The 13,738-nt window shown below is 41.1% G+C and overlaps 1 protein-coding gene across 6 annotated transcripts in view; it reads right to left on the bottom strand.

Annotated features, from left to right (window-relative positions):
- Positions 1-13,738, bottom strand: part of RALGPS1 (Ral GEF with PH domain and SH3 binding motif 1) — a 423,133-nt gene that overhangs the window by 333,593 nt on the left and 75,802 nt on the right. For all 6 annotated transcript variants that reach the window (XM_075579016.1, XM_075579015.1, XM_075579013.1 and 3 more), the window contains 2 exons: positions 9,213-9,320; positions 6,699-6,749 (listed from right to left, as the gene is read on the bottom strand). In XM_075579016.1, the coding sequence (XP_075435131.1) occupies positions 6,699-6,749; positions 9,213-9,320 (159 nt within the window). The remainder of the gene's footprint in view (positions 1-6,698; positions 6,750-9,212; positions 9,321-13,738) is intronic.

Consider the following 13,738-nt stretch of genomic DNA (forward strand, 5'->3'; position numbering starts at 1 on the left):
CAGTACCACTTTGCACTATACATAATGAAATGTAAAGCTTTTATACAAGCTGCATGGTATTAGGTAGTTGTACGTTTTAATGGGAGTCAACATAAAACTCTTAAAATTAAATTAGCAGCAACAAAAATGAATTTATGATCATACGCCAGGGTCAGGCAGCATTTGGTACCATTTCTCTGAAATAGTAAATCCTTGGTTCTTTTCAACATTTTTATGCCCATAATTTAGTTTCCCCCCTCCCCATCTTTTCCTCTCTTTCCACCTAGTGAAGGCAGCACTGGAGTACTTTCCCTTAATGCACAGGATGGCACACCAACCATAGGGATTCATTTAAAAAGCATATTACAAAATGAGAGTCGAAGGCACATCCAGCACTGAAACGCATGCAGTATACACAAGATCGCGTGTGCACAGCCCGCAGGGTGGGACACATGAGCAGTTCCACATTACACTGCAATTAGATAACGGGGGGCTAATTGAAGGGCTTACACCTCAGGAGTACCTGGTCCTGCAGAAGAACACACACACTAATTAAAACACAATTTAGCAAAACGTGACTGAAAATTAGGGAAATCCCTTCAAAGGGAATAGGTTCAGTTAGAGCTCAGGCGGTACTTATGCAGCGATATGAAGGCGTTACAGTGGCTTGTACAGGAAACGGTTTAGAAAATTACAGACAGTGATGTGACCAGACAATTTATCAAATAAAAATGGAGTCAAACTGTATACTAGTGTAAAACCTACACATTATCACAGTGCAGACGCACTTACCAGAACGCCCTCCTACTGTCTCTGTACATTCTTCCTCCCAACAAATTCGATTGTAAGCTCTTCGGAGCAGGGACTCCTTTTCCTAAATGTTACTTTTATGTCTGAAGCACTTCTCCCCTTTATGTGTTATTTTTATTATTTATTATGATTGTCATGTATATATTACTGCTGTGAAGCGCTATGTACATTAATGGCGCTATATAAATAAAGACATACATACATCACAAAGTCTGCAGCAGGATTCCCCCAGAAAGTCATGGGATGAAGGAATGAGATCACACACACACACACACAGTGTACCCCGAAGTTTGAGCCACAAAAAGTAAGATCTGACACGAATTCTTATACCCCACAATTCTTTGATCTGTGAGAGTTTAGATGCCTCGACAGGCTGAGCAATTATTTAATTACAAGTATAATCAAGAAGTATAAAATACTCAATAACCCTCTACCAGTGATCAACAGACTCATGGTATCAGCCTCATTCTACTACGGTTTACCGACCGTTCACACACACAGATTTAGTGTAAAAAGGCTTCTTTAAAACTTTGAGGGTGAACTACATTTTCTGCGACTCGTCACCCCGTGATCCTAATAATGTCGACGTTTAGGCTGTGCACATGTTTCGAAGCAAATGGACCCTTTGATTCGTGCGCAAAAATATTGCACGCATTGTTTTTGTTTTGCGAAGATTGATCAAGAACGAGACACCCAGGAAATAAACCTATTTGTGTATGTAAATTAGCTTATGCTCACAGCTATCTCTCCCCATGTTCTACAGGTGAATGTTTTGGGAAGTATGCAAGTTAATGGATACCCTACTAAATAGGACTGACTCACTTTCTCATTACTGCAGCATCCAAGATGGATTTGGGGATTAATTTTAGCCCTCGTAAAACTTGCAATAAAATGTGCAAGTGTAGTTGGGCCAGATTCCCATGTCTACCTACATTTCCGATTCTGCTTAGGTCACACATGCTTACAAGTGACACAGCGGAAGGTTGAAGGAGATTTTCATTCAATTCCCCTTTGAATAATCTTGTAAAGTCTGGACTCAGTAAGGCCTTTGAAAGCTAACCCACATGGCACATCCACTTACAGAAACATTGGACGGTATTTCCTTAATTGTTTGATTATCTGGTCTGCAAACTAAACCGTATATTTTAAAGCCCCCGACCGCCGTTGCTAGAGGATTAATGTACATTGCGTAGAAACAGTAAACCTCTTGGTTGCCATACTGCATGGAACTTTTACCTTGCTATATCATGACATTAACTTATTCAAACACTACAAATGGTGAAATTAATTTTTTTTAAATCACAGAACTAAAACACCTATAAAAGAACCCTTTACTAAAAGGGTTCATATATTCCTTTACATTATCCTATGTAAAACATTGGTGCTCAACTCCAATCCTCAATCACCCCCCCCCCCCCCCCACCCCCACCCCCCATCCCCTCCTCCCAACAGGTTAAGGTTTAAGGATATCCCAGCTTCAACTGAGCCACCTGTGCTGAAGCTGGGATATCCTTAAAACCTGACCTGTTGGGGGGGTCTTGAAGATTGGAGTTGAGCACCCCCTTATTTAAAAGGGCTCTTTTCACATAGATTAGGATCTCCCAAACTAATCCACATGCAGCCTGTCAACACCTGCCCTCCCTGCCGGCCTCTATGCAATTCCTTTCCTCGTTAGACATTCTCTCACCTGGAACCCAATCCTTATTTGAACCTTGCTGTCGTATCGGATATAAAAAAAAATAAAAAAAAAGGTAAATGGTGTTCTTAGTATTCCAATATCAAAACCTACACAGAAAACGCTAAGTGTGGGTACACGTGGGAATTACAGTCTACTTAAAAGCTTCCCGTCTGCGGATATGATTCCCAATGGATTTACTTTGGACGACATCCAATATTACTGCCGGACACAGGTAAGTCTATTAGAAGTGCAATAGGAGATGCTCTATTAAAAAATAAAAATAAAGGGTATTTTTGTTGTGGGCAACTAAATAGATCGCTTTATTCTTCGCACGCTGTTCCTTCCCTATTACACTTCATGCTGCACAACTCCAAAGACATTTTCTGGGAGTATATAAAATTAATTTCTCTCAATGACAGGTGGGGTTGGCTGTATATTTATTACATATGATAAGATTTTAAAGAGAAATGTAGAAAAAGACCATTTTGTTCAAAAGGTGCCATCGTTGTGATAAAGTATCTGTCGTCGAAATTGAACATGTCGTTTTTTCAACCTCATCCACAAGAAAACAGTGCAATTGTCTGTGACACTTAAAGAAAAAATGTTTTTAAGAGATTGCACCCACCATTGAGTCGAACGGAATTATACGAAGATTTTGTTGGTCACAAATACTGTATATCAGATAAAGCCTGCAACACTTCCCCCCTCGCCCCCCTGTTTATATGAACCGATTAAATTATACTACACCTCATAAATCGAGCTTAGCCCTTTGCAGACGCACTTACCAGAACACCTTCCTACTGTCTATGTACGTTCTTCCTACCAACCACTTAGATTGTAAGCTCTTCAGGGAAGACTCCTTCTCTGAAATGTTACTTTTATGTCTGAAGCGCTTATTCCCATTATGTGTTATTGGTGTTATTTGTTATTTATATGATTATGTCACGTGTGTTACTGCTGTGAAGCGCTATGTACATTAAAGCGCTATATAAATAAAGATATACATACATACATACAACGGTATGTGTATCCCTAATCAGCAGTACAATGACACTGCAACCTTTATCGGACATGTCTCTTTGCTCACGTCCTAATGCCCACTTACATTATCTAACCGCAGCTCTCCGGGATGGAAAGGGGTTACAATAAATAAGAGACTCTTACATACACAAAAGAAAAAAATATTACAAATAATATATCACTGCCAGCTGGTGTGACAAAAATATGGCTGGTCCCCTTATCTCTGGAGTCCTTTCTGGTTTAAAACGGATTATAAACTTGGCCTGGGGTTTTCATCAGCACAGGTTCGTTACAGTCAATTAAACTCTAAATGAGGCAGATTTAATTAGATTCCCTCATGCTCTAAAGTTACATGTTTAATAAAAGGCAGAAGAATAGATAGTCTGTAGGCTGCCATATAATCCATTAGTCCCATGGTAATAGTCTGGCAAAGAGACACGAGATTGATTTATTCATTTATTTGCTTAGGTTTAATGTGTGACCACTTGATACTTAAAACACTCATGTCAAACTTTAGGAAATGTATATAAAAGATAAACTCGTTCATGTTAAAGCAAATGTGAGAGCTTTAATAGTCGACTTGCTGTACAAATAATGGAGTCTTTCCAGATGACGCAATGAGGCATTAAGAGGCATGTTCTGCAGTTCAGAAAACAGATATACAGAACCCCTGTGGCTCTCATTCTCTATGTCTATAATAATAAGAGTGAGTCGGTCTCTGTCAGGGCCAGAGCGCCAAGATCGTAAAACCTAGAGACATGAAACACGGTAACATTTCTCTGACGAGCAAGTCAGTCAGTGGGTGTTGTACCAGGTAGTCTATGCATCTGGCACGTGACACCATAATGCATATAGCCTGGTGGCAGATAAGGAGAGTCAGGTAGCTATGTTTAGACAGAAAGCATACGAAGAAAGAGAGAGAGGAAGTCAGTTGGTATGTGAGAAGAAAGCAAGAATGCTGGAGAGGAAGAAGACGACAGAATTGGAGACATCATAAAAGTATTAAAGGAAAGTGATCGGAGGGAGAGAAAAGGGGAGTCAGGGGGAGAGATAAGGGGAGTCAGGGGAGCAGGTGCAGGGGAGAGGGTCGCAAACTAAGTGACAATTGACCCTTTTCCACCCACAAAAAAAAAAACATTTGCAACCTCCGTGGTTGCAAATGATTTGCCATGCATTAATATTGCCTAATATGTGAAACTCTCTAAAATCACTATATTTGGGGGTGACATTCCTTGAAATTGCTAGACTCGCTTAATGCCGAGACTATAAAACCAAGACACACACGCACCATGTTTCTCTCACTGTCTGGTGATATTTAGCTGAACGCTTGCTATTTTGGAAACACCACTATCCCTTTGAGACATGGTGAATGTTTGGCCAGGAAGCAAATTTGGTAGGAAACAAATCCCACATGTTTTGATAGCATTCTGTATAGTTTTGCACATCTGTAATTGGGCGCACTCTCAGAATCTATCTGCTGAAAGTCAAAATGTTGCAAATCAGTCATTTAGTGCATTAAAATTCCCAAATCTCAAACACAACCTAAAATCCCAGTAGTTATACATTATACCAGGGGTGGTCAACTCCAGTCCGCAAGGGCCACCAACAGGTCAGGTTTTCAGGATATCCCTGCATCAGCATAGGTGGCTCAATTAGTGGCCCTTGAGGACTGGAGTTGGCCGCCCCTGCCGAATACAGTACATTAGCAAGTCAGCAGCTCCTCATGCACGATTTGAAGTAACAATCTATTAATTTTAAAATCCTTGAATTTGGATTTCCCGGATTTACAGGCGTGGATCTTCCCTCCCCACCCCACCTTGGTGGGATTACTCTCGAAGGTCTAAAAAAATAATGTTCTTGTAGACTGTGTTACCTTTTCAAAGCAACAATCGCAGCTCAAAATGATTCATTATTATTTTACATATGTTACCTGAATCAGAGAATCCCCAAGGGCACATCAGTGGCGCAGTTCCCCAAACTGGGGAAACAATATGGCCCGAAGGGTCAGGGCTCACTGTGGCGGCCAATTGAAAAGCCACAACTTCAGAGGAAGTGAGCGAGCGAGGGAGAGAGGGAGAGAGAAATAGAGAAGAAAGGATTGCTGCTTTATCAGACGCGCAATGAGAATTCTACAGGGGAGATAAGTGTCCCACGATGCTTGAAGACAAGATCTGTGGGATTTCATTATGAATCTATAAAGAACTCTAAGGTTTCACCACCTAAAACCAGACATCTCCCACTAGAAATTAGAACTACCCCAGACACGAACACCCTGAAGTATACGTCTTGCAATCCTGTCTAAGTATCCTGTATGTTCTTGTTACTGAACTACTAAACATATGCTATAGAAATCGGAAAAGATTTATGAACCTTGTGTGATACATTACAGCAGCAATCCTGCCCACGAGACATACTGATCTTATTTGCAGAATGCAAACAACAACAAAAAACCCGAGAAGGTGAGATTGCTGCTGGTTCACGAACGATGTGCGAGGATTTACACTGCAGACCCTCCAGAAAGAGGTTAACGAACAAAATAAACAAAAACACTAACATAGAAAAGATGCATGTGAACACTGGACGAGTTATAGGAGCAGTACTACTTTCCAACTTCTTTTTAAAATTATTATTTTGATATGTAAAGCGTGTGACAATGTTTAATTCTAAATTCCCACCTTATTTTAAATTAATTACCTTTAAATTAGAGTTTTACTAACTACACACTTATCACCCACTACTTGGGGTCTCTGTGTGCTATACATATCCGGGTGCTTTTTCTCAGTTTTACCCTAAATTCTTACCTAAGCTGACAAACGTTTGGTGCTCCTGATATAAATTTCTCAAAATCCTGATTGTGTGCCTAACATAATGGCTGCTTCAGGCAGTGTAATGCGGCAGCTACAGTGTGTACTTATATTACTCAGGTAGCATTATCTATTGTTACAGTTTGCAGCTCAACCTGCTGGGAACTTTGCAACAAATTATCCCAAACAGGAAAGTGTTGCAAAGATCTTGCACTGCTTGGGAGTTGGGCTATAGCCTGCTATAGAAATCAAGGGAGGCTTTAAAATTAGTTAAAAATGGTATTAAAAGTTGAATAAAAAAAAAAAAAAAAAAAAACAGGTCACAATTATTGAATACTACAGAACTGATTAAAAAAAACCCCCACAATATTTAAAAAATTTTACTGCTTTACGTGAAGAAAACATACCTCTGGTAGAATAGCTTTAAATACTGGCGTATCCATTAATGTAATCTGGCTCTGTAACACAAACAAGGCAATACTGTAATCAGATCAATAGGGAATGTTGTTGTGGAAAGAACTCATGATGCATGCATATATAGTAAGGCCACTTCCCATTCTATAAAACAAGAGTGAGCGTCATTACGGAGGACAAGTGTAATAGTTGAGGCTCTTATGTTATGATACATTGATATTAGACGAGAAGGAAAACCTCCCGCCCCCACTCACACGTTTTCCCAAACCTGCTCAATCACATATGTCCAGATTCCGGGTGTGTAGATGCAAAAGGCCAGAAAAAGGGTTCGATTTACTAAACGGTGCTAAACCATGGTGCTCCCCATAACCTATTCCAGGGGTGGCCAACACCAGTCATCGAGAATCACCAACAGGTCAGGTTTTCAGGATGTCCCTGCTTCAGCCCAGGTGGCTCAATCAGTGGCTCAGTGTCGATGAGCCACCTGTGCTGAAGCAGGGATATCCTGAAAACTTGGCCCTTGAGGACTGGAGTTGCTCACCCCCGCCCTATTCAGTGCAGCTGAATTTGTGTCTCCCCCTTTTTTTTAATTTATTTTTTTAATCAATAACAAGGATTACGTGTCTGCTTTAAAAAAATCAAATAAGATGTAAGTTTGTATGATACAATATGTAGCACCTAGCACTATTCCAACAGCTACCTCTTCTATACAAGAGGAGTCATGAACTGCCCTGCAAATATTAAACTGGTGACAACTATGAAATCACAGAGTAAAAATATAGGATGGGAGCTCTCATTGATAAAAATGTAACTAATAAAAAAATAAACAAAAATAAATAAATATGTATATATTACATACAATTTTTAAAAAAATAATTTTTAACCTGACTTGGCTATAGTTTGGGCCCAATTCCCAAGGCACAAATGTAAAAGTGCAATAAATGATCCTCTCTGTATTAGTGAGGCACCAGTGAAAAGCTGTTGTTGCCACAGAACTAGAACAGATTAAAAACGACATTGCTTTGCAGTTTGACATGAGAGATCTTCCCCGATTGGCAATGCACGTGGACTTTCAAAACTCAATGCTCAATCAACACCATGCAACTGAACTCAGGTGCTAGGTATTCCCAAGCAAAAGCAGAATCCCCGGTCTATATACCTTAATGACCAAAGGGATACAGAAGTCAAGTCATTTTTTCCCCCCAAAACAAAAAACTATTTGTAGCTTTACAGCGATTATTGGAAGAAGTTCAGAATGTTATCGATGCATTTGTACCAAGGAAGCTAAACAAAAACACATATATAAATACAGCTGAAACCCATTATAACGCGGTACTGTGGGTCCACATAATGAGACTGCGTTATAACCGGGATCGCGTTTAAAATCCGTTGTAGCGGATGGCGCTATAATGGTGTTGAGCTGTATATATGAAAAATAGAAAGAAAGCGCCCGCTCCTAGTGTAAAACCAATGGGTGGTTTTATTTTCTGAACAAATATAAAATGCGCACTCACAAACATCTGTTCAAAGCAGGCAGTTTATGAGTAAAACTCATGCTCCAAGTAGATCTCACGAACGTGGCTCCGCTGAATCCGACCTCATGTGTATCGTTTGGGGAACTCCACTGGATCTGCCTCCCTCTGTAATGAGTCCTCTGGCAAATCGACAGTGCTTGAAAATAAGTTACTCCTCCAAACCACTCATCCGGATTAGTAAACCGCCTCCTTCTCCAGCAAAGTGAGTGCTATGCTGTAAGCACAAGCTAATAGCAGCAACCCTACGCGGTTCTTCAGCTGAATGCTGAAGAAACGCATAGGGTCTCTGCTTTGCTTTGAAGGAAGAACCTATTTTCAAGCACTGTTGATTGCCGGAGGACTCATTACAGAGGGAGGCAGATCCAGTGGAGTTCCCCAAAAGATACACGAGGTCGGATTTGGCAGAGCCACGTTCGTGAGATCTACTTGGAGCATGAGTTTTACTCATAAACTGCCTGCTTTGAACAGATGTTTGTGAGTGCGCATTTTATATTTGTTCAGAAAAGAAAACCAACCCATTGGTTTTACACTAGGAGCGGGCGCTTTCTTTTGTTCTTTTTTTCAGGTTTCGTTTGAAGAGGTGGTTGTATCTGTGGAGGAAGCTGACAGTCTCCGGAGGAGAACCTGGGGAGGAATTTCATGGTTTATGTGAACTTTTCACGGCATACATGCTAAGTTTTCTGAACATTTTTTATATGTTTTTCTATTAACATTTTTATGTATTTTATTTAGTCCTAATTTGGCTTAAGCAGTTATTTACATTTTGTAGTAATTATTATTGGCTACCTATAGTCACTGGTTAATTTTTTGAACACCTCCCAGCATTACTGGTTTATTACTTGGTTAGTACAGTTAACAACTAGAACTAATTATTGAATCACAATCTGTGGTTATCTGAGACCGTTTTGGCCTAAGCGCAGTCCTAATAATTTCGTTTGTGTGTTATATAAATATATATGTTCAGGTACTTACAGCAAACTCCTCAGGAGTGACTTTTAATACATCAAACACCACTGCGTCATAACTTTTATTGGCGTAGTCAGACCTCCGGTCATCCAGAGAGTCAGAGCTGCTACTACCCTGAGAACAAAAAGAAAACGACATGAAAAAAAACGTTTCCTTAACACTTCACAACGGTTACATTTGACACGGCATAAAACTAGGTTCTTTTTGCAGGCGTTTAGTGCTGCAGTGTATGAAGTGTTGAGCAGACCATTTTACAAGTGAGAAGTTTACAGTCCATTTTGGAGACTGGTGTACAAGGACGTAAGTGATTCACCCAAAGGTCACCAGCACTGGAGCTGGGATATGAAGTTGGAATGCATGGTTACCACTCAACCAATCCTTCAACGGTAGTGATACATTTCAATGAACCAACATGGACCAAAAAATTCCAATTCAATATGCGTTTGTGAGTCCTCACAGGTCTCAAGCTTGTGAAACCTTACACAACTCACACAGCTAGAGAAGAGGTAGGAAACTTGGACAAATGACACCTGTGAATTACCCTCATGTTTGGTGCATACAGTATACACTTATCACAAGTGCAACAAAAGATTCTAGCAATCATCTCTCAATTATTACAACCCGAGATTGCATAGCATTATCATACAAATGCAAATGGCGATGACTATTCCTTAAAACTGAAGTCAAATAACCCTACTACAGTACATCTGTAAGGCCCAGGACATAGTGCACTCAGCGTCGCTGAAGGCGGGCTGAGCCGCGCTGAACAGATGCACAAAGCCACTGCATCTGTTATCAGCGCGGCTATAGTTTCTCCCTCCGCATGCTTGCTGATGCGTGCGGAGGCTGAGAAACTTCCCCGAGACAGGCAAGTTTGAAATTTGCCGCTCGGGGAAGCGGAGGAGCGGTCACTTGACCGCTCCCATCCAATGGGTCTGCAGCCGGTCCGGCACTACCAGACAAGACAGAGGCAGCACAGAAGTGTGTGCGCGCGCGCATGTGCATGCGCGTGAATATATTTATCAAAGTTGCACAATGTTAATAAATAATTTATTCTCAACATGTCTTTTTTTTTAATTTTGAAAATATTATATAATATACACACACACACATATACACACACACACACACACACACACACACACACACACACACACACACACACACACACACACACACACAGGTTCCGCAGTGACACACAAACACACAGACCACTTCAAAGTGACACACACACACACACACTGACAGCTACCAAGTGACACACACACAGTGATACCCGCCTCCCAAGCGCGCTTGCTGTCTCCTCTACCAGGACAGCAAAAAGCTCCTGGTAGAGCGAGCGGCAGCAAGCAAGAGCGAGCAGCAGCACCTAAGTGCTTACTATGTCCCAGGCCTAAGCGTTGACTTTCCCATACGTTATTAGACATGCTGGAAGTAATAGTTTATTATTGCAATATAAATTAAATGTAGTGTACAATTTAGAAATAGGTCTGAAATGTATGCACTGGCTATTCAATTCTTAGTTTTCCTTTCAACTTGGTATCCCTTGCATAAAAAAGACAGCATCTATTATGCAAAAGGTATTGCATAAATCAATATGCATGTTTATTTCTCCCACCCGATGTCCGTTATATACGTGTGGTTTGTCTAAACCTCACCATCTTGAAAAAATGCCAAAATCCCATGAAATCTACTTTTTATTGATTCCCACTTCAACATTTCCAAGATGGCAAATGTCTGGAAGTGGAACCTGCAGACTTACTGGAATTTACATTCAGGACAGCAAGTAAACCCAATGGTCAACAACATTAAACTCTCTTAGGTAGATTGTGGCTGGGAATCTAAACCGAGGCATTTAAACAGTCATGCTACATTAATTTGTGTGCTGACTGGTTTGAAAAATGAAGCCACTGTACACAAATATTGTAACCAAAATGAGATTAAATTGAAAGTTTCTACCAGACACACACACACACACACACAATCTCCCATGTGCTAAAAAATACACTAGTGCATTCCAAATGTTGTACGTTGAAGCCATGCTTTATAAGGGCACCAGTCTTGTGGCTACTGGCAAATTATAGGCTTTTGAGCACACGGCTAAACATGTCAATAGCACATTCATCATTCATATCTTTCAGCTGGGAGGATTTCTGAGGCTTACAGTAACAGTCCATAATAGATGCCCATTAAAGAGGCAAATCCAAGTGATGCGATTTAAAATAAAAAATAAGTTTGAAGCAGGGCGTCCCGAGAGCTGAACCCCATTAGTTTCAGCTCAAGTGACCAAATGCTTTCTGAGATACTTAACTCTGTAGGGGGGTGCCGGTAGCAGATCCGGCTGGGCTAGCTGGCGTTCTAGTAATGGCGGCTCCTACGGGCCAATAAAAAGCCGCCACATCATCCTTTGCAGCTTCTTATTGGCCCGCGTGACCAAGACCTTTAAACAGCAACAAGATACCGGCATCCCATACAGAGATACGTATCTAGGGAAGCAGGGGGTCCCGTTGCTGAAATTAATGGGGTTCAGCTCTAGAGACCCCCTGCGTCAAACTTTGATATTCCTTATTTATTTTTAAACGTTGCGCGGGGTAGATTTGTTTCCCCCCAGATTCTAAAATCTTTACACTTCAGCAAGAAATCGTTCCCGACACAACAAAAAGAACCAGATTATTAATCCTCAAAAGACATCTGCAAAGAGAGGAGAAGCAGGAAGTGAATCTAGAAACACTGGCCTGAAATCAGCAACAAATGTCTGCTAATTAGTTTAACCCGTTTGCTGCCAGAGGAGTCTGCAGCACCGGTCAAAGCAACAGCTGGCAGCAAACTGGTTAAAAAATCACGTTTCAACCAGCAAAAATACACATTGAACTTTAACATTACAGGTTTATTTGTAAAGATCTCGGCTAAAAGTCGGGGTTCAAACTGGTGCAAACGAAGTTGACAAGCCTAGCATTTAGGGGGCCCTCGGTTTGCAGCCTGGAAGCTTTGACAATTAGCCCCCCAATTCATTGCAGGCCCATGAAGCACTAGTGATAATGATGCATGAGAGTGTAAGGAGTTAAAAAAAATAAAACAACCTGAGATGTTGGAAGATGACAGAATAATGATTTCCCCCCTTTTGAAAATGACATTGTGCCGCTTACGTGGATCACAGGAAGACTCCCTGCACTTGGGTAATCCGAGCCCCTCTCTGCACAGGCACGCGCGGTTTTTTCCTTCATAAAGAACTTTCTTGCGTGCCTCTACAATAACGGTAATAGGTGGCTACTGAGAATAATTGGAGGGCAGGCCTCTTATTGTTGGCGTGCTCAATAAATCAATTTGAATGCTCAATTCCTTAAGTGAGGTTTGGTATGTTGCAAGTAGACAGTGATATTTAATACTGCTATGTACTGCAACAGTCTCTTCTTGATTGGCCATGAACCGTTGCTTTGTCATGTGTCACTGCAGACCGCATTCTTAATTTTGCAGGGTTTTTTCTGCTGCCATGAACAAATGACCTCTATTCGACGTTCTGCGTTTGCAAATGACTCCAAATTCTCTTTTGAGGGATTTCCCAGAATTTTCTGCGCTTCAGCCCAAACGTGACAACTGCAACGTGTAAATAATAATGCCACACCCCCGCTTTCACATTTACAGACATGTATGGCTTGAGGGCTCGTCTGTGCAGCAAAGTCTATGACTAAGCTGGATGCACGCAATGTAGGAACGGTGAAGGGGGAAATACAAATAACTTTGCAGAATGTACTGTGGGAATCAGTACAGTTCCCTTCGCGATACACGCACATCTATATGTAATAATAAACAATGTAATAATATACAGGCATTCCTCTCTCACTTCATCTTCTCCCCTTTTGTTATTGTCCATTCCAATCTACTCTAATCTCTTTCTTTACAGATAGATTACAGATGTCTCACACTATAAGGAAGAGGAGGCAGATGTATGCCTGTGATGTGATTTGCACTTACATCCTAGCAATAGGGAATGAATTAGGGATGTATGGGTACTATGTAATATATACCAGTTAGCTGGTTTCCTATATATGCCGACTATTTTATTTGACATTTATTATAGGGATGTTCATTCCTACAATGTATTGCTTTTGTCTTGACTGTGTAGGGTACTCTTGGAGTTGAACCTAAGACTTCTGCGCACAGAGGCAACACCCTGCTTACTTAGCCATTCTGCAGCTGTTTAGCTTACCTAGGCCTCAGCATCTGTTGCTGCTGCTGCCTCCTGAACCAGCCATTTCCTCATTGCCTGTTTTATGTACTTCATCTCCAAGTTATTTTCTTGCAATAAAGACCCACCCCATTTACCAATATAAATACTGTATCTGCTAGCCATTGCAGTCAGTGGATAGTGCACTGGTGGCCAACTCCACTCTTCAAGGGCCACCAACAGGTCAGGTTTTAAGGATATCCCTGCTTCAGCACAGGTAGCTCAGTCAATGACTGAGCCACTGATTGAGCCACCTTGTGGTGACCTGACCTGGTGGCCCTTGAAGAGTGGAGTTGGCCAACAAGTC

Source organism: Ascaphus truei, chromosome 21, assembly GCF_040206685.1.
Source record: "Ascaphus truei isolate aAscTru1 chromosome 21, aAscTru1.hap1, whole genome shotgun sequence".
NCBI classification, from domain to species: domain Eukaryota; kingdom Metazoa; phylum Chordata; class Amphibia; order Anura; family Ascaphidae; genus Ascaphus; species Ascaphus truei.